This window comes from Catharus ustulatus, chromosome 1 (assembly GCF_009819885.2).
Source record: "Catharus ustulatus isolate bCatUst1 chromosome 1, bCatUst1.pri.v2, whole genome shotgun sequence".
In the NCBI taxonomy this organism is placed as follows: domain Eukaryota; kingdom Metazoa; phylum Chordata; class Aves; order Passeriformes; family Turdidae; genus Catharus; species Catharus ustulatus.
Window position 1 is genome coordinate 33,244,275 of NC_046221.1, and position 22,423 is coordinate 33,266,697.

Sequence of the window (22,423 nt, forward strand, 5' to 3'; positions counted from 1 at the left end):
TAGAAAACAGAAATAAAAAATTAGCAATTGACTGTCTCACATGCATTCATTTTACATATTGTTCAATTTTGATATTTATAAGCACAAAGCCATAAAGCAGTAGAACAGAAGGCAATGCTTACCTATTCCATGACATATTGGAATTAAAGTTCATTAGAATACAGAATTACAGCAAGTAATGCTGCATTAACTACATCAAAAAGCATGCCCCCAATCTCATTTTGTTGTGATTTTGAAGGAAAAATAAAAGAAATGCAGTCATGTTAATTCATGCAGAAAATTAGAAATTCCGAGATTAGAAAGTACCATCCAGAACAAAAAAAAAGTGTAAATCTTATTTTGAGCAAGTGATCCACTACAGGATTTGGCAAAGCCTGTTAATTACAAAGGTATGTGATCAATGCCCCAGGACACCCAATATGGCACCTGCATGTTTAGCAACCCAAGAATGCTTTAGGAATGAAAGGTCACTTTCTGCATCACAGGTCTGGTGGTAAGAGTTGGAAACTCAAGCACAACATGAGATCTCCATTACATTGTGAAAGCTAGAATTTTGGAAATCTGAGTTACATAGCAAAATACTTTTAGCATCTATTTTGATGGATTTTTCATACTATTGATCACTGGATTTTGTAAACTCACATAAATATGCCTAATAAACTCAAAGGTGTGTTGAGTCTCAGTGTATTTTCTCCAGATTAAATACATCTACTTGTAAGTATGTCATCGTTGTCTGTGGCACAGACAAAGCTGTGTGCAATACATGCAACTGTGTTATTACACATGCAAATATATTAACTGCATACTTTAATTCTTGAAACATGCAGCAGTGACCCTTTCAATCAACAGCAGTACCTTAGAGTGCAGCTACAAGTGCTCTGCTAAAACTGCACTCTGCCAGATGAGTTTATTCCATCCTCCATCATTTTCCTTACAGATTTTTGCCTCCTGATTTCTGGTATGCCTTTGCTGTCAGTTCTAGGATCTGCAGCTGTTTCCTGTACTCCCTGTAAATGCTGAACATCATTCTCTGCTAGAGCTCTGCTCTTTTCCCCATTCCCGGTCCTCTCTCCAGTCACACTTGTGACACTAATCTCAGGTATGATAAAGTTGCCCAATTCAGTAGCATCATTACCATTCTCTGGTTGTTCTAGAATTAAAGATGGATAAGAAAAAAAAACAAAACAAAAAATGTCTGAAACAAAACATGAAACAAAAGCCAACAGATACAGATGACTTAAGCATTATAAATTAAAGCAGATGTACACATATTAAACTCTTGTTAATTAGCAACATTAGCAAATATGGAATTTTGCTTTATTTCCAAAAAGGCAGTCTTCAATCTTCAGTCTTCAGTCTTCAAGTTATTGGCCTGCACCAAATGCTGGAAAGGCCCACGCTTGATCTTTCAAAACTGAAATTTCTGAGGGTCATGAAACAGATTATCAGAATCCAAAGAACAGTTCATAATTCCCTTTTATGACTATATTCTCTGTATCACCATGTTAGAGTGAAACTTACTTTTAAAATGAAATGGCATATTAACTTCATATATTATCATTCAGGACTAGAAATTCTGCATCATGATGCTGCACCTTGGTCAGCTTGAAAACTAAGTAAAACAACTAAGCCAACTCAAGCACACTTTGGTTTCCATGTTCTTCCTTCATTTCAAAAATGGCTTTCAACCAGAAAGATATTTCTGGATACCCCAGAAAAACTAGTGGAGAAGAGCACCGTGGCACAGAAACTCGATACGACTAAAAATGCACTAAAAGCACAGCTTAAAAGAAAGCTCAAGAGCTCAGAATAAAACTCAAGTGAGTCCCAGTTTTATTTGTAATCCTCTGGTCTGAAAAAGATGTGTTACATAAGGATCACCCAGACTATCCTGCCAGTCTGTTGCTGCACACGACAGAAGCTGGCAGCACACTGAACTGACAGTATGAAGTCCAAAACCAGAGGAATTTAAAACGAGATGGTTTTTCAGTTGCAGTTCTAATGCTCTTTAATTCAAGAGGATGCCCTCCTCCTCCTCCTCCTGTCTCCTCACTGAACACTCTTGTGCAGGCACAGTGTACTTTTAGGTTAGGTGGTTCCAGCACTGGGCTTTTCACCACCATTTGTGCTGTCTGCACTGATCACAACTGAGCCAGGTTATTCTGACAGGGATGGACATCAGTGTCCCCTGGTAATGGAGCTATCCCTTATTTTACCTAGAAATTCTAATAATCTTAAGTCTTTCTAACTAATTAATGAGCCATCAAAGTATCTATTTAACAAGCTGCACCATCCAAAGAAAATGGCATGAATAACTGATGCTATTCCTGAATTCACTTCAATCACCTTTATTCACCAAATTCCTGATATTTGTGAGGAAACTCAAAATAGAATCATTGACTTGTAACAACACTTTCTGCAAAAATCTTCTCTCTTCAGTAGCAAAGGTGACAAAGAGCACCATGAACTGCGATAGTAATAACAATAAATAAACAATTGTGATAATTATACCACCATCAAATATAGCCTTTTTGTTTTTCTAAAAACACAGCAGAAAGGTTAGTGAGGAGACCAATGCTCTGATTGGCCTCAGTGCTCTAACTTCCCTGGAGTCAGGAATTCATGCCTCTCCAATGCAATCTTTGAAACTCCTTCCTGCTGCCCCAGAGAGAGAAGAGGACCGAACAGAGCTTAACTGTCAGAAAAGCACTAATTATCCAACTCCAAAGAAGACTTAAAGGTCACAGCAGACATCAGAAAAATAGAGGAAGATCCTTTTTGGTAAAACATTCTGTATAAAAACAATACCCAGTTATTGTCATTTGGTGGTGTGCATTTCTAAATATAACATCCAGCTGTGACAGCAGCACTTTATCCAATATTGCTGCATTCCCACAGCTGAGTAACCATTATTACAAAGAAAATATACTTTTCCCTGAATTTAACTGACTACAGGAGGAAACTAATGGAAAAAATGGGATACTGGGTATCTCAACTCCCATTAACACTGTCTAACGTAGCATCTACAGTCTTGAGGCAGGGATAAGACTATACAACCCATGCCCTTCAAAAGCATACTCTCCTTATTTTGCAACTTCTAAGGACACGCAAACCCTTCAGCTTCATAGTGCTTGGTGGTGAAGGTAATCCTGTTTTCAAGCTGGACTGTTCTGGGGGTCTAGCCTTTGAGAGAGAGCTATTAATACCCAGTGCATGAGGTAATGTAGCAAGAGAAAACCAAGGTCACTGCTGAACAGTGTAGAGATGAAAATGAATAATTGTGTCACTGTGATTGTTAACATAGATACACCCACAGCAGGTGAAGACAAATCTATTTGGTGTCACATTTCTGAATGCTTCTGAATACAACCAACCTTGATAAACGCACTTCATGTTTACTAACTGCTAAAACTTAATCCAAAATCATAGTCTACCTTATTACAGTTGCCCAGATCATTTACCTCAGACTGCATAGGCAAACTGCCCATTCAGATTGTAATTCAGTTTTAACCCCCACAAGCTCAAGTTGCCTGTCCTGCACAACTGTGTTAGCATATTTAATTAGTCATAAAAGCAAGATTAGCATTAATTTCAGATTCTTGCAAGCTACAATTATTTCGGGAATTAATACTGTTAAAAAAAAATTAAAACTATTCTCTCCACAGAGAGAATTCAAAGACTAGTTCTAAACTTTGTGTACTACATGAAAGTAAATTTCTGAAGTAAAGAAAATAGTAACTTCTTGTCCTTCGCTAGTTGATGTCTTTGTCCTTGTGTTATGTATCTTACCAACATCTGGTCAGCTCTTCTCAGTCTGTTACAGCAGAGTATTTCTCTTACACACACATCTACAGAGCTATCCAATCCAATAGCACTAAATTTGTTGCTAAAGTAGTGGCAATTATCTGCTCACTCCATAAACACTACCCATTTGCGATTAGATGGATCCATTTTGCAAATCACTTTAGTACCTCTAAAGTACCTATCTGTGAAGTCCAAAGTCACATTAACCAATTGAGTTTAAAAAGTCCTTCTAAGTAACTGCTCCTGATGTACAAATTACAGGGTTAGTATCACAGGAAGATTCAATGTTAAGTCAACCTTTATTCAGAACTGACTTCAATCTAGAGCTCTACCAAAGGCTAGCAAGACCTAAAGTCTGAAAACTTTTATAGTAAAATTAATTTTTTAAAATATAAAGAAAATAAAGCCCATGTTTCTCAGCTGGAAATGTGATTCACTGAGATTCTTCCATTTTATTTTACACACATAATTAGTGATTGAAAATTGTTGCCCTTGCCTCCCCGAGAGACAATTTGCTTCACTGGTTCTCCTAGTCCACATAATGTATAACACCAAATTCCTCTCTACTGTCTCCTCTGACTTCAGAATCCCTTAATACTAATTTTTATCGTGAAAATAAAAATAATCCCCCAAATATCTTTTTCCTCTTCCACTGTGTGAGAGAGAGAGAGAGAATACTGGTCTAGAGGTGTGAGGCTTGTCATCTAATTTCTACCACAACCCTTGTTACTCTTTCTGCATGCCAATCCCAAAGATGTATTTCACATCCTTCTTTCCTCAGGAATTGTGTGGCACTGAATTAGGTTAGTAGGAATTTTGAAAACAGAAGACCATCCACTCTGACTTTAAAAAGGCTGTCCAAGTCACAAAGAAAAGTTGTGTTAGGATTTTATAATGAGAATTTTAAGGAGATTAGCCAAAGTGATTTATGCATGGAATATTTACCATTTAAAACAACACAACTGACAATCACCTAGCTAGATACCACAGATTCAGCTTTGGACTCTAAATTAGCCTAATGTTTGAATTTCTTTCAAATTTACAATTACTCCTACAAACTGCCACGTATTCCACTCCAACCCACCTTTTCTTCTTCTTCATTAAATCCTGTACCGTTGAGACAAATCCAACATTTTCAGAGAAACCCAAAAAAAATGTTGGCATGAGCTGTTTTGAAAAAGTCCTTAATCTTTCAGTCTTCATCCCTGAACACTGACTATTCACTCCTTGTTTGGATTGCACTTACTAGATTATTCTTGTTTCTTTCAACTTGTCCTACTTTTTAAGACTCATAAAAACACAGCATTCCACTCCACTTCCGAGTTCAATTGGTATTCTCACTTTCCTTTCACCCTACTGTTATCTGCTGTGGGGTACACTTGTCCCACACTTTTTTCCTTGAACTTCACCAAGCCACACTCTCTTCAAGGAGGCAGTAACTCTAGAAACCTCCCTACTTCTGTATTTGCTGAAAATTTTGCATCTTATAAGAGTGTATCCAATACTCCTGGTACCATTTTGGTCGCCTGTATTTTCTCCTGTAAACACAAAGGGAATGTTTATTTTACTTTCAGTTTCTCTGGATGACCTAGCACTCAATATCCTTGATCTGTGTTACTCTCCATCTCATCTGAACAAGCATCAAAACCACTGAAAAATAATAGCTAACAAAATTGCCAAGATTCAGAGGGCATTTAGCCATTTAAAAGCTAAGGTATCATACTGTTTTCTTGTATCTGGTCAATAATCCATGCTTAATAACTTCAAGGCTGAAGAAACAAAAATAAAATGGTCCTTAGCAGCCTTGAGATGTCAGTAATGACCTGCCACTCTATCTCACTAAAGACACAATGTTTTGCTCCTCAGGTTTGTCTGACAGTTTTAAGTAGTTTTTAATCAACTGAAATGAAATTTGGTTATTTTACCTTTCTTCTCTGTGCTTCACCCCCACTGGCAGCATATTATTGATATACTACCACAAATGTGTTCTACTACCAAGTGTTTCTCAACACTTACCTGAATTACTCTTGGCCAATTTATGACAAGTAACTTACCAAATTTTTCTAACTGAACTGTCCATATACTACAAAAGCTCACTTAGATCACATCATACAGAAATTTTAATGGTACTACAAAATCTTCAGTGATTCTATTAGAAAAGCACTCTTATCTACACTCATGCTCTTAGCCTGTTCCTAGGATCACAATCCCAATAGAACACTTGACAATTCTGATCACTGCTCCACTGGCTCTTCCCTCATCTGAAAACGGCAAAGGTGGAGAAATACAACATTCAGACTCACAGAATCTCTTGCTGGTACTGCTACTTCTGCAGTACATTTGGAAATGGCGTTGATATTTTGTTCATACAGGGATATTTTTGTTGTTGCTGAGCAGTGCTTGCATAGATCCAAAGCCTTTTCTGCTCCTCACCCCACTCCACCAGCAAGCAGGCTGCGGTGCACAAAAAGCTGGGAGGGGACACAGCTGGGACAGCTGCTCCCAGCTGACCCAAGGGGTGTCCCAGACCATATAACTTTATAGTGAGTATACAAAGCTGGGGGAAGAAGAAGGAAGAGGGGGGATATTTGGTGGTTTTCCTCCCAAGTAACTGTTAGGCATGATGGAGCTCTGCTTTCCTGGGCATGGCTGAACTCCTGCCTGCCCATGGGAAGTGGTGAATGAATTCCCTGTCTTGCTTTACTTGTAGGAACAGTTTTTACTTTATCTCATTAACTGGCTTTATTTCAACAAGATTTCTCACTTTTACTCTTCCAGTTCTTTCCCCCATCCCACCATGGGGAATGCTGTACGGGGCTTACTTGTTGTGTGGGCTTAAACCACAACTCCAAAATATAGTAGTTTATCCCTCTATCTTTAAATCAAATTTTTATTTAAGTACTTTAAGAAAGATGAGGTTTGTGGTAAATTTCTTAAATATTTCTTTTGCTTCAGGTAGTAGAAACTAATTTTCCGAAGAAAGCAGGAACATTGCTTCCTAAGGGAGCAGTAATTGTCTGCATCTCCCTTTAACAAAAAGGGTTTTTTAAAACATGGCTAAGGAATATACTTCATCTGAATTGTGTTGGGATTCCCATTCACCATTCAAGAAAATAAAAACTTCCAAACTCCTGCTTGACTATGAGCGATTAATATGTGAAATAATAAAATTCTCAATATTATTTTAAAAACATGGAAAAAGCTAAGAATTCATCGCAAAATGCGTTTCTTACCATGCCTTTTCCATCTATGGCCTCTTATAGACATACTAGTCACAGCATTTCTTGATATTCTGGATGAAGTAGGTGTAATTTCAACCTGAATGCATCTTGTACCTTCTTTACTAGACTTCATGGCACCCTGAGGCAGTGAAGCTTTTATTGCATTCGCAACCTAGAACAGAAGAGACGCACTTAAGTTCCTAACACAAAGGTCCAAATTCTAGAAGAATTCTGTCAGGGGTTCTTACTATTCCAAGAATAATACTGTGTACAATTCCAATTTATGGTCACAAAAAAAACACACACCACCCTTTTGCATGTTCTATAAAGAATGCTGGCTGAAATCAGACTCAGAACTTACACTTGTCACTTTCTTAAAGTTTCTAGTCTCAAGATGTGGCTACTCCTTCAGAATTCTGCTGCACTATTATCTCAGTTCTGAAGACTTAGAAGTATTCTGCTGAAAACAGCTTGGTCACAAGGGGAAAATATGACACCACAAGTACAGTGAAAAGCCCTTACACTTACACTGTGCACTTACAGACTGAGCTGTTTGCACAAGCACACACACAAGTTTAGGTTCCTGACATCATCCTGTATCACAGCAAGGATTTCCTAGGGTAAAAATCCTACTCAACATACTGTTGAAATAAAATACCTACCAGCAGAGGTTCTGGATAGAGTTCAAGCTGTGCTCTATACAAAACATCATCCATAGCTTTACGAGCCAGATCCCATTCTCCATTATAACTGCAAAGGTAAAATTATATGTAACAATAAGCACCTATGTCAACAGATAAACCTTTCTGGTCACATAACCTTCACAGCTCTAGTGTTCCTTGAGAGTTCAGTTTAGTGGCTTGGAACTACTTGCGGTTTTTAGCAGTAAGCTTGTTAATTAGAGAACTTGGAAGTAGCTGCTATGAACACAAAGTTTTATTTTCATTGGTTACCCCAAGCAGTTTAAAAATTGTTCATTGGCTGTTGATCAGTTAGGCATGAAATATTCTGAAATACAAATGGGATGTTTTAATATTACTCCACCTTTTGAATATTTCTGTATTATTAGTCTCCAATTATTTCAGTAACTAAGTAAGCTTCACACATCAACTGACTATCAAAGGGTAGATGACATCAGCATTTCAGAGAAAAAAATATAACCTCTTTTCCTTAACTAGACTGATGTCCAAACTAACCATGCAAAAATGTGGACAGCAGACAATGGCAGGAAAACGCTTTTTACAGTATTTTCTTCCCATCAACAGTTATACCTATCAAGTGCTGCTTCAGCCATCTTTCCCCAGTATGACACAGGTAACTTCATCTCCCTTGGAAAACTGTCTCTTCCCAAGGACCTTAATGCTACACACAACATCTGTCCACCAGGAAAAGAAACGCCTCCAAGGTAACATGTCTGAATAAGCACACAAATTAGGTTGGCTTTTCTCTATTTTGTTTGCATATTAAAAAACAAAAAAGCAAACCACTTACAAGGCATAATAGATCCCTGTTAGCATTTGCACCATGAATTCAGATGAAACTGGAATCCTACTATTGACTCCCTTGTACTTTCTCACTTGCTGGCGAGGATATCCACAGACACAAATTCTAAAGAAATCATACATTTGTCATTAGTAAATAATGTGGAATCACCTTTGCGGTTTATATATTTTCAATACTTCACCAATACTGATCAGTTTTTAGAAACCCTGAGTTACTTCTTCTAAAAATTCAAGAATGACATACAGACAACATTCTTATGAAGAGAGACTTAGTAACTGCCCAGATGCAAAATATCTGAATTTATAAATTGAGATCAGCACAAAACATTTTATTCTGTAATTCTCACATTTATAATTCATGTTTGCAATTTAAGAAAGTGATAAAAACTGAGTTAGACTTACTAGAAGAAAATCCCCTGAATTCCACATTGCTCAAACCAATTAAAGGAGCCATTCTATATATCCAAATAGCAGAATATAGATTCCACCACAACCAAATAGGACACTGAAAGATTTTTGGGACTTCTGACATATATTTCCCATATTGTAACATGCTGTCTACTCTAAAATGTTGTCAGGGTAAGATTTTCAGTAAGCAGAGAAACATGAATGACAAAACCAGTCAGGAATGAAGAACAATGAAAGAAGTTAAATTGTATAGCATTAATAATTCAGTTTCAAGACATTCAACATTTTGAAGTAGGAACATTTTGAAGTAGGAAAACTTGCTTGCATCTACTGGTAACCTGCTCAGGAGTTTTTTTTTGATGTTTTAAAAATTATTTATTCCAAATACAATCAAAACCTAATTAAGCAGAATAAGCAACATCAGTTTCCTTCACACAATCCTTAGCTTCTAAGTATTTTTACCTCATATTTTAGAGTAGTTTATCTAACAAAGATCTTGTAATTACTCTTGCAAATACTGCCAAGTGCTCCAGACTCCAAAGCCTCCTTCCTCCTTGGAAGAGAAGGAAATCTTACAGGCATCCAAAATCATGCTTTAGTTATGAGAGAAGTCTAGGAACTATCCTAGAAAAAAGCTGCTGCAGTTGACTTCTCAGTCTCTTTGGTTTCCTAGGTTAAGGAGAGCATTCTAATTTTTCCCTTTACATACAGTCTACTTTTGAAAATCCAGAGACAAACAGGTTTACTATCCATTTCTCTTCTTTGAAAAAAGATACTGATAAAAAAAGACACTAATTAAAGCTGAGGCAGGCTTTTTGTTTGTTTGTTTGTTTGTTTTGAGGTCCGGAGGGGTATGTTGGCATTGCTATTTTGGTTGTTTGAAGCAACAGTTAATTTTGGAAATGTTCAATGTATCCATAAAAATGGATTAATTTCTAGTTCCAACACCTACTATAATTAAAAGAAAGTTTCAACCTGCACAGCATCTGAATTTATTTAGCAAACCCACAATGCAAAATATACCACACTTGTAAGAGACACTTCTGGTTTTCTTTAGTTAACACAACTACAACTACTGTTAATAAAAACAAACACTGCCCCTTGACTTCTTCTCTTAAAGGAGAAGCTTAGCCTGCATATAAGCCAGGTGATTGCTCCCCATTTTGAGATCTCAACTCAAAGTTACATAAGAGATACTTCAAAAGCAAACAATGTAGCTGTAAACATGAGAAAAGTCAAGTTTAAAAGCGGCCTTTGGGAACTCAAAGCTTTTTATAAAACAAATCCAAACTGACTGCATTTCAAGCTGAAAATGCCATTCCAAGAGTAAACAACCTACAGAAATTACCTTGAGCAAATTTGACACAATGACTGAAGAGACATTGCAGGCATGTAGCTTAAGGCAGCATTGTAACAGAGCAGAAGGAAAGTCAGCACTTCAAACCTGGGATTTGAAAGAAACATTGGAATTCCATTACCAATTTTATTTTTTAAAAGAAAACAAATTAACGGGGAGATTTTTAATGGTTATTTGCACAGATGTGGCATAGTATTTCAATACAAACAACAATTGAGTAAGCTTTTCCTCTATATGTAGTAACATGCCCTGCTGATCTTTCTCCATCGACATTTACACGTTTAGAAACAAAAAAAGCACATGACCAAACACAACATATCCCTATCCTCCTTCAGTCTGCAGCTATACTAAAAATTATCAGCTCAGATTTATTATGGACTCGCAAGCAAAATCCCACGATACAATTTCACCTGTTCTGGGCTGTCAGCATCTCCCTCTGAGGATGAGGTCCACTGTACACAACCCTGGACAACCCATGCTGTGACAAAGCTCCTTCAGTGAGAGCCATGGAGCCGATGCTGGAAGGCTAAAGGAAAAAAGGGTCATTCAGAGCATGCCCACCTCAAATGTTGCTATAATGCAAGTGAAAATAAACAACAGTAAGCGTCACCATATTTATACATAAATTTTCAACAAGGCTTAATGTTATCTGACTGTTTAGATGCAATCTGTTAATTTTACACCAGATAGGATATATGGCTTCAGAAAAGAAAAAAAGACATAGCTGCTGCATGGGTATTATGTAATTATGACTATTCCAGCTTGAAAAGGCTTCAGAGACCAGTTAGCAGTACTCAGAAATCTCAGAAATATGTTCCTATGTCATCATACAACATGTCAAAACTACTTTTCACTTTTGTTCTTAACAAAGAGGCCCCCAAAGCATACTGCCCTTCTCTATCAGGAATTTCCCTTTGTAGGTGTCACTTACTTCATGATAGACCGAAGGTTTGGACAAAGATGGAATTGTGAAACTCAGCACTTTGCTATGTCCTTCTTTGTCAACTATTTCCTGAAAAAAGACAGAAGATATCAATAGTTACACTGTACTACAGAAAACAGACATCCTAAAATATTAAATACTATTTACTAGAGGGACTGACAGGGATACTATAACAATCACAGCTGCAAGCTAGAAATTATCTCTGTTTACTTTCTAACACAGAATATTTTGTTTGTTTATGAAAACTCATCAAATAACTTAGCCAAGGGCACATCCATTTGCATACATAATCCACTTAAAAACACTAACAGAAAACATCATGTTTAAAACAGCATTATCTTTTTTTAATTATACACTATTTGCTAATTGTGAAGGCTAACAATCAACAATTCTGTACTGAAAACTATTAACCATCAAGTAATTACTCTACAAGTAATTTGTTTTGGAAATACCACAGCTCTGAAATGACTGCAGCCTCATATGGTTTGACAGCAGCAGACCACAGCATTTCAAAAGCCCAAGTCTGACAATTCTCTCTACGGAATTACAAGAAGCATGGATGCAAAGCTTTAGAGAAGCTACTTCCCTGAAAGATACCACCACAGCAGTAGCTGGCAAACTTCTTGCTCCTGTAAGTTAACAGAAGACTAATGGGTAAGGTAAAACAAGGTATGGTTTTGTACCACAGAAGACCACTGCAGCATTTCACATAATAAACTTTTAAAGATTCAAAGCAGACTTGATCAAAACAAACACCACACACTAGATTTTACTTTTCTCTTCTCTAAACTTCAGCAGTTGACTTCATATATCCAGAAGTAAAAATCAGAGAGAAGTTCCAGTGTCTCCTAATACTCATGCATTGGAAGGCTGAAGGTCTAACTTCACATAGTAATTATTAAACTCCAGCCTTAAAATAAAATATGAAGTAGTAAAGGAATACTGAAAAGAATCAAAAGGCCACACAGAGCTGTTTCTTCTGAAAAGTTGCACAGCTCCTCCACTCTCCACATAAACCACTTATACCTTAATTTTTAATACTGCGCTTGCATAAAAGTGGAAAACATGCTCCTCAATATATAGGAGAAAGGAAAAGAAAATGGCTACATCCTAACTTCTAAATTCTAAAAATATTAATATCTGTATACTTCATTATAATCAGATCCAAAGTGGATTAAAAAACCCTGAAAACTACAGCTAGGAAAGCAAACAATTTTAACTGCATGCACTACCACTGTAAATCCCTAAGCTGAAGGTAGAACAAAACAGTTCATGATCTCAAGGTTCAGCCACAATAATTCCACATCCCTTACAATGTAGCCAATTTAAAATTATTTTGAGCAATATTCATCATTTTTCATTTTCTTTCAGTAAGAATCTGAAGGACTCCTACTGAACATGTTAAGTTTCCCAAAGTCCACTGCACATTTTTACATAGGAATTACTATTTATATTAGGCTTTGTATTTCCTCTTGGTTTTGAAAACAAAGTAGTTGGTTAAAGAGAAAATAAGTAGCTAAGCAGGTCACCTACTACCTTTTCCACTGTATACTACAGAACAATACCATCTTGACTGTTTCAGTTATAAATTTTATGCAGCGCCAACAGCAGGGAAGAAATCAGCCTGAGTACTGTGGCACTGTTTTACCAGAAGCACTCCTTATGTCTTAAAGCAAAATGGGGAAAAAAGTTCCCAAAGGTCATGCTGATCTACAGCTTCCTAAAGAAGCTTGCTGTGAAATTCTTATGACCCCAGGCAGCTGGAGATGGAAAGCCAAGTTACTAATTGAGGAAGAAACTGTTCACAGCTAAGAGAGGATGTTACCAGACTGGTTTCTAGCTTAACTATAAATATACTCTCTTCTGCAAGTAAAACAAGTGATTACAGCCACATCCATGAGCCACTTTAAATTCCTTCATCATGGATATGAAGGAGTGAATTGCCTTAAGGCATAAGGTAAGATCAAATGCTTTTCAGGAATGTTCTTCTTGTCAGATACAACCAAGCATACAGAAAAGGCAGGAAGCCTGTTCTCTGACTCAAGAGCAGAACATAAGGGCTCAGGTCTTTTAAATTAGACTCCAGGGTGAAAGAGATTTTCACTTGCTTGATGAAGACACCTGTGATTATTTCTAGGAGATGGATAGCAACTGCCTTCTCCAGATTTTCAGAATGAAGAACCATGAAGCTCATCACTATTTCACAAAAAAGCCTTCCTAAAACAACCAGAACAAACTACACAGACAAGAATGCCAACAGACATAATGAAACACTAAATATTTTTAAATAGTCATAAAAAGACTAAAATGTAGCACTTTTAAGAGTTCCTTATTAATTCTGTTCTTCAAAGCACAGATTTAGCAACAAACAGGATATTTTCACAAAAAGTATTTTTAAAATGTCTAAGTTATTTCAAAAGAGACACCTTTAATTTCTCAAAGCTAGGCAAGTTGTTCAGCAGTCAAGTACTAGTTGAGAGTACTTTTTTGCGGTTAGTCCAGATAGTCAAAATACCCCAGAAAATACGGGCAAGTTCTCAATCAGAATGTGAGTTTAATCACTATACCAAGAAATAAGTAACAAAGAATTCAATAATCACAGAAAGAGCACAGGAAATATTGACCAAAGAATGAAAGTTCATATTGGAGATTTCTGACAGACACCAATTTGAAGAGTTGAGACTGAAATAATCACTTCATTTCAATTCTACAGCAGAATGTTGAAATACAAACCAAGTTATAAACTCCTAGGAGAAGAGCCTCTATGCATCCACTGCTCTGCAAATCTCTGCTGGCTGAGACAGCGAGGTAGCACCACATCAATTCTGGCAGGAACTGCAGCGTAAAGCGTAGCAATTGTTCCTCTCCACTGCGATAGAACTCGAAGAGCTGATGGCAAACTGGCTCCAGAAGCTGAAATACAAGTTGCAATCATGAATTAATAAAACATTACAAAAATCTCCAACTTTGTGTGGATCAATCCTTTAGCCAAAACTGTAAACTGATAAATATGGCATTTTAGTTATTAGGGTATGACTGATGTAATAACTACTCAAGTCACCTTACACACTATCACACCCATTACATACTTTTGGATGATAAAAGTAGAGCCATTCACCCTACGTGAATAAAAAAATTCCAAAGGCTGCTTTTGCCTCATTTTCAGCTCACCTTCTCCAGTCTCAAAGGCAAAAAATATAGAATAGTTACCACATTCCTCATACCTCTCAATATCTGTAATATACAGGCAAAGTATCTTGTTATTCTACAACTGCAACAGCATACCCAAAATGAAGCTAGAAGTTTTACCCACCTAGTGAGAAGAGCTGTAACACCTAAGTTCCAAGTATTATAAATCTTAGTACACAATAGAATTAGTTTATTTTCCCACTCTCATTAAAATCTCCTAGAAGCTTCAATGTATTTATACATTTGAGACAGTAATGGGAAACCTCAAGAGTAATTTTAGAATCAAACTTGTTAAGCTGATACAAATGGATGTATAACATAGAACTGGAAATAATACACTGAGCTAGATGAGTGTGTTAAAAAAAGATTTAAAACAATGAAGCTATCAGCCTGCACTGTGTTCCTGGATTTAATGTGCCTTCTTGCGCTACCACCTACCTCTGCTATAACGATGAAACATTGTGCTAACCACCACAATGTGTCAATGTATGGAAATTACGAGATTTCCTGATTTTCTCCAACTAAAAAATACTGTAAAAAATAGCAGTCACTTTGAAAGCCAGCTGAACTACTGAATTCAGTTCTGCTACTTGCCTACGTCACAACTTTAGTTTTAATAGAGTTTTCACAAAAATCAGAAAGTCAATTCTATATTCATCCCTTTATTGAAGCAAAGGAGGCAAAATCACCAGGGAGACCATGCTAGAAAAATACCTGCTTGGTTTCCTAGGCTTTCCCTCTTGAACACGAAAAAAACTCAACATTTCTCACCTCAAAGTTACTTCTGAAACTGAAAGATTTTAGCAGATTTGAGTTCTTTTTAAGGAAGTAATCTGGGACAATCTGATCTATTCTAAAAAATAGGAACTTTTCACTTGTAAAAGATATAGCTTCGTTCTGGAAAAATCATCTCTGAAAAATCTACAGTAAAGGCAAAAAAGCCATGCCAAGCTAAACTAGTCATCAGTTTTAAGACCAGTACAGCAAAGATCCTTCTAGAAAACTTTACCAGCAGAACTGCATTCCCTCTTCAGCTTGTATTTTCCAAACAATTTGAATCCTTCCCATAACGAAGAAACAGTTCTGAGAGAACGATGTGCTTGAACTTTAAAAGGCACATAAATAGCTGTGACAGGTATCCATGTTTACATCGTTATCTCACTTGAGACAGCTTTGTATCAGCACATTTAAATGCATAATCACTACAAAACCATATTTTCTTCCTCAAAATGCCACCACATGCTACAACCTAATATCAGAACACACTAACGACTGTTGCTGTTTTAAGACATCATTTTGAACTAAGCAGTTCTAAAAGGTATCTAGACTGAGACATTTTTTAATGCTGGAACAGAAGAATGTCCAAGTAATTTCATCCCTCTTCCTTTTCAGCTGCACCCAAGTGTGTTAGACACTCCAAAGACTGGCTATCTCCTAATGCAAATGCCCAGTTTGGCTCCTATCTAAAAAGACAGCAAGAGTGTTTTAAGTAAAAAGCAAAAAATCATCAATTCTTGAAAAAAAAAAAATCACATATTTATATAATTATTTTTTACCGTTGGAAGTCTAGTGAATTATAAGTCCTTTAAATCTGCACTTCTTCTGGACTCTCCTTTCATTGAACTACATTTTTCACCTAGCAGCGGCCCAGGAACCTCAAAAGTAACTAACAAAATCTTTACTAATACAGTTTCTATGAAATGGATGTTAATTTCATGATTATAAGCCGCACCATTTTGACTAAAATTTTGGTCCGAGCCCAGATTGCGGCTTATAATCAGGTGCGGCTTATATATGGACAAAGAACAAAAAGTTGCTGTTTTAGTTTGGAGGACAGGTGTCTGCTGAGAAAGGCAGGAACTTCTCTTTGAAATGGAGAATGTAAACCCCCTCCCTCCAAATTATTATAATTTTGAAATCAAGGGGCTTTCAGGCAAAGATATGGGAATTAGGAATAACAGTTATTTTCTAGGGAAATTAAAATAGAAATACAGTACTACAAAGAAACAAACTCCAAACCCTGACAAAGTCAGAGTACAACCTGACACCCCGTCAGGCAGGGTGTTGGTAGCAGTCCCATTAAATGGTGGCTGCATCCTCCTGCAGTGACAGATGTGGTTCAGTTGGAGCAGTGCTCCTGTACAAGGTGCAGTTTCCCTCGGGAGGTCCAGTGGTGATGTGGAAAAATCCAGTTTTCCACTGGAGTCCAGTGGAGAAAGGGGCTCCCTTAGTGTCCCCAAACCTCTGTTTTTATCTTGGTAAGAAATGTTGGGCTCTTCCCCCTGGTTGGAGCAACTTCCAATGGGATGCAGTAATTTTATCAGTCACACAGTGGGACTCAATGGGCCATTAGCAGAAAATGACTCCCTGGAGGAAGGATGGGTTGTGCAAAGATAAAGAACAATGCCCCGCCTGGTTTCAATGGATGGACCATTAGCAGAATATCTTCGCAGAGACAAGGATCACTGCCCCCACCCTCAACAGATGCTGATAGAATAGATACTTTTTATCACACTCTGTATTGTAACCCAAGACAGTTGCCGACACCCAGACGTGCGGCTTATAATTAGGTGCGGCCTATAATCGTGAAATTACTTATTAATTTATCTTACAAATGGCTAACTAATTTTTCGGAAAAGCAAACATGAACTAGGAGGAAAATGCAGTTACAGATGCAAATACCCATAATTATTTTACAAATGCTTTAAAAAACCTCACTTCCATCCTGCAAAACAAGATAAATCACAATTTTACAGTACTGGTAATTATTGTAAGTACATATATACAAAGGTGTACAGATGGGGTTGTTTGTCCATTTTTAAACTCAGCAGTATTTGTAGTGTTCATGCATTAATCTTCCCCCTTTGCATTACACAGGTGAGATAAGAGAGGACAGCACATACCCTCCACAGTACAGCATGCTGACATTACACAGTGCAGCTAACAGATCTCAAACAGTAGTTAAAAGATACTACATTTCTTTTTAACTGTTGGCTTGTAATTATTTTCACAATGTGGAAAGCTCCAAGTAGCCTCTCCCACAAAGCAAAGGCTACTTGGAGAACAGTCCAAAAAAGATTTTAGGAATTTTTCTCAAGACAGCACAACACTCAGCGCTAGCACTAGCTTTTCACTTCAATTCAAAGTCTCACTAACAGGGAAATCTCCAATACCTTGCCCCTGGAATTATCCCAACAACCTTTGCAAGCAGAAGTTGCAACAGCATCCTGCTACTAAGGCCCCTGAGAAACTTAGTTATAGTCAGAAGTAGTAAGATATCAAAAAACACATGAAAGTATTAATTAGGCTACCAACAGAGAGACTCATCAGATTAATTCACATTTTGATACGAATTCTGAAGACCAGACAGGTTTGACTCAGTAGTTGGAATGACTCAGAATGCCTTTCTAAGCAGCAAATTAAAATTACGTTTCTTCTTTGCTGGACAACCTGGGACTTTCATATCAGCATTCTCTAAAAGCATACATACCGAAAGCATTTTTTCCTCTGACCTTCAGTTCTGGCATATTTGCAAACCTTGGGAAGATGCCTTATTTCTGGGTCTTTTCAGTAGAATTAAAAATTTGGTGCGATTTAAAAATAATGCAGAAAGGATTTCTGGATGGTAGAAAGCAGTTAGCAACACAAAATTAAACCCAGATCAGGATGTTCTGAACATACCTGGACACTTTAAAACAAGGGCAGTCATGGGATATGGAACCTTCTTAGCACAGGTACTGAGAAAACTTGCCTCCCTTCCCCACAATTTTCTTCATATTTTGCCCTCACTTCAGTAAGGGTACATCCACTGTATAAATCCATGTCTTTATATCATATGCATTTCAAATAACAAAAAACCAAAAACCTAAGCAACAATATAAAAAGGATGGCTAACCTATCTAACTTTGTTCTCTTGCATTGTAGTGCACCAGCTTCTGACACCAAGAGACCCACATTCAAGTGATAATTACAGAAAGAATTGTCAGACACAAATATTGTAATGCATTTCTCAATTCTACATCCAAGTCCTGAAGCCCATGAGTGTGACCTCCAAGCTTAGCTATGATCAGTAGGTTACAAAAGTTAAAAATTTTTTTCCAAGTCATTGCTAAGAACAAACTTTTTGAAGGAGACTCTTCATCAATTAACCAGCATGCAAGGTCTTGATTTCACTCTGCCAGTGTTATGTCAGACATTTTGGGTGAGAGATCCAAATTACTCACTTCACTCTGTGGCTCCTGAATTACTTTGTAAAGAGATGATATCAAAGCAGTCTTGTCTTTCAAGCCAGTAGCATAGCTGGATATGGATGCTTCTGGTAGTGTCTGAAATAAAAATATTATAAGCAATTTCTATTATTAAAATATAACAGCTATTTCAACAACAATTTTCCATTACAAGTCATCATGTATCAGAGTTTACTATAAATTAAACCTTGTTTCATAAAGAAATCCCCATATTTTCATACCATTTCCAGAAGACACACTGCACTTGATCATTTTGCAATTTCATACAGAATGTAACAACAGTGGATGGGAAATTGATAAAAAACAACTAACAAAAATGTAAAACACCACTGAAATTTCTGTGAGATGTCAGCCCTCTAAAACTTCTACAGTTTTCAGATCCATACTTCAGGGAGTCCTCAAGACCAATTGTACACAAGTAGTGAATACATTTTTACCAGATACAGTATAACTCTGGAAAAACACAAATTCCAGCTCTTCTCTAACACTGAACATATTTTCTGCCAGTTCTGAAGAAGGTAAAAATTTAATCTTTTTAACAATCCTTTAGAAGATGTGCATTTAAATGTACATAAGTCTTACGGAAATTCTTATCTCCAGTCCTTCAAAGGACTCCACTCTACAGACAGGAAAACAAAATTCAAGTTCATCTAAGCAGAGCAGGAGCAAAACCTACAGTCATGTCTGGTATTCAAACCAATAATATCAATCATCTATGATATACATTTTCACTGTTCTCTGTCAGGAAGTCTGTCAACCCAAAGAGGCAAGGAAAAAAATAACTTCAGGCAAACATTGTGTTTATCACATGATCTCAGTCAAGCCCAAGGCTACTGTCTTTTATTTTCTACAGGTTGCAAGCACTCCTGCATATTTCATCAGCAGTGATTCAAACACTTCTGGCTAAATACTGAAGAGCGTATTACCTTGAACTCTGATAACCACTCCTCCACAACCCCAGTATCCACAGCTAACATCTTCCAACATCTGCTTCAAAACCTTCAGCCTGAAAGAACAAACACATTTTGTGAATACTCCAGTCACAGCACTAAGCAGAAGACGAAAAATTAAGTCTCTGTGAATATCTAAAGAATCTTATCGTGCTTGTACTTGTTAACATTTTACATGCTGACATTACTTTGAACTTTCATTGTACCTCACTTAGGCATGCTGCTGGAAGCATTAAACACAGGAGTCTTCCCATACAGCAGTTTAATAAATTCCAACTATGTATTGCGTGGGAAGCTCAGTAAGTCAAAGATTTTCAGAAATGGCATTCTGAAAACACAAAATATTAGCTCCTCAATTTCAATTTATTTTTCATTACAAAACTCAAGCGGAAACTGTATGGACTCACTGAAGAGAAACGACTGTTTAGGTTTTTTCAAGTCAACTGCTATTCCCAGCTTGGAAAAGGTCACTGTAATAAAGGCAGATGGAAAACCTTTCAGTCCTCTCCCACCATGGCAACTGCAAGACAATGAGCCTGCTGCCTCAGCATGGAGCTAAGATGGGCTGCCCAGCTCAACATTCTGCCCAGTTTCTCACAGACAGAGCTCATCAGCAGTAGGACTTGAACACAGGAGATGCAGAGTGGCTACCGAAATTAATTTCTGATTTCTCTTCAATTTTGAGAAATCACTTAAAAATAACTGTCCCTTGGAGCAGCTTATTCTGACATAAAAGACCAAAACAGACCAAAAGACACAAAACTACTAAAAGTTAAAAGAGCATGCTGTTAGTTTATCCAAATTGTGCCCATGGACTTGAACCAGTGACAAAATTAAATACTCACCTAAGAAAAAAATCAACACTTTCTTGGTGAAAGGCTCAGTCATGGGAGATATCCCATCAAGTTTTACTTTGCCAGTTTAAAATTAGTTTTGAAGTATTGATATCCAAGTATGAGCTTGTCCATGAATGACAAGAACTGCATTTTGTAACACAGACACAAATATTTTATTCTGAAATCCAGACTACAGTAGAGCATACACAGACTACATACAGTGTATTTTAAGAAGCCTAAGGGGAGGAGAACCAGATATGGCAATAGCAAGAGCTCACTATAACCTTCCAAAGCAAGGGGAGTGGGGAAAGCCTAAACTTAAATAAGGCTTTAAGCAGTGACCAAGATCTTTCAATGCACAGACAAGGTTGTGAGGAAATTACTGTTAACACATGAATGATGAAAGGAGTAAAATGGAACCAGCTGTCCAGAATCACTTTAATACAGTAATACCATAAGGCAACCAGAGTGAAATTACAGGGAACCAGCTGTGGCAATGTCCTCTCTCATCCCTAGGACACACAAGCCTGCACAAAGCTTACCAAACACTGCACTTGGAGGGTGAAAGGACAGCAGGGAAGGGCCAAGGAAGCATAAGCATTATCCTAGAGACCAAACCACTGCCATGGCTGGATATGGGCTCTTCAAGGATTGTGAAGGAGGAAAGCTGCCCTTTATTTGGGAGAGCAGCAGGGATATATGGAGTTTGGATGATGAGACAGCTGGGAGCTTACAGGTCACAGATGAGAGGGCAGAACAACATGGGTGACATTATGGCAGGTGTTTGCTGCTCATCACCTGAGCAACACAAAACACAGGAGGCCCTCTTCCTACACAGCAGAAGCAGCCTCACATTACAGGCACCTGATCCTCACACAGAACATAAACTACCCTTCTGTCTCTTGGAGGGAAAACAGAAGAGGGAACAAGTGCATTGAAAATGCACGTGTAAAAACTGGCTAGTGACATCAAGGTCAGGACAGACACAGCTGCAATGACCACGACAAAACAGATCACAGGATCCCAGTAAGAAGGATCAAAGCAAGGAGGATGATCAAGAATGTTCCAGAATGGTTTGGTTCACGGGCTTTTGCAAAAACGGCAGCAGCAACAGGAAAACTAGAGCTCCATGACTGAATTAGCAGAGGATCTGCTGAGAGAAGATACAGGAAAGGCCAAGGTGCTCACTGTCACCTCTGCTTCTGTTGTCACCAGCAAGAGCAGCCCCCAGGAACCTCACATCTCAGAGCACAAAAAACTGCCTCAAGTGCCAGAGTGGCTGAGGAGTCTCCATCTGTGGAGACACTGAAAACCCAGTTTGGTAAGACCTTGGGCAGCCTGTTTCAATTTTCACTACTGTGTACAAAGGAGGTTGGACTTCATGATCACCAAAGATCCACTCAGACCTCATCTATTCTGTCATCCTCCATCAAGGAGGAAATGGGAAGGATTGCCATGAAGAATATTAATTTAGGTAAATACCAAGTCCTTCTGATTAGCAGTGGCAGCCTCTGAAGTTGTACCAATGACAATACAGAGGAGCAGCCCCTGAATGCTCAGCACAGATTGTGTGTGAGACCCCACTGTGAAGTGAGGCTTTTAAGGATAAAACCATGTGCTAACAAATACAAAGACCAGTCCTACTACAACTACTGAAGCAATCACCTCTCCAGTTCCTACAGAATCCCACAATTTACTAGCGCTATTTTCATTCCTATCAAGGTGGAGAAAGGCTTTTGCAGTGTCTCATGCTTCAGCAAGGCTGACAATAGTAACCATTCCCTACTGAGAACCATTAACAGCACAAACACAAAATAATTTTGCTTTGATTGCTCAAAGCAAAAATCCCATTATTTAGAAGAGCCAAGAAGAGTGCTGGATACAACAAATCCATAGTTGATACCACATTTATCCAAGAAATTAATTTTTTTCTCACTCTTCTCTAGTGGTCCATCAAGCACTATTT

The 22,423-nt window shown here is 37.7% G+C and overlaps 1 protein-coding gene across 2 annotated transcripts in view; it reads right to left on the reverse strand.

Moving 5' to 3' along the window:
• The window catches only part of FAM126A (family with sequence similarity 126 member A), a 44,017-nt gene that overhangs the window by 4,366 nt on the left and 17,228 nt on the right, over positions 1 to 22,423 (reverse strand). Inside the window, exons 1-10 of one of the 2 annotated variants that reach the window (XM_033065483.2) lie at positions 19,598 to 19,677; positions 18,648 to 18,749; positions 13,969 to 14,148; positions 11,224 to 11,304; positions 10,703 to 10,818; positions 10,284 to 10,379; positions 8,517 to 8,633; positions 7,688 to 7,775; positions 7,038 to 7,197; positions 41 to 1,150 (exon numbers count right to left, since the gene is read on the reverse strand). In XM_033065483.2, coding sequence (XP_032921374.1) covers positions 882 to 1,150; positions 7,038 to 7,197; positions 7,688 to 7,775; positions 8,517 to 8,633; positions 10,284 to 10,379; positions 10,703 to 10,818; positions 11,224 to 11,304; positions 13,969 to 14,148; positions 18,648 to 18,749; positions 19,598 to 19,648 — 1,260 coding nt within the window. In that variant the 5' untranslated portion in view covers positions 19,649 to 19,677 and the 3' untranslated portion in view covers positions 41 to 881. Of the gene's footprint in view, positions 1 to 40; positions 1,151 to 7,037; positions 7,198 to 7,687; positions 7,776 to 8,516; positions 8,634 to 10,283; positions 10,380 to 10,702; positions 10,819 to 11,223; positions 11,305 to 13,968; positions 14,149 to 18,647; positions 18,750 to 19,597; positions 19,678 to 22,423 lie in introns of those variants that run through there. The other variant, XM_033065475.1, reaches the window with a different exon arrangement.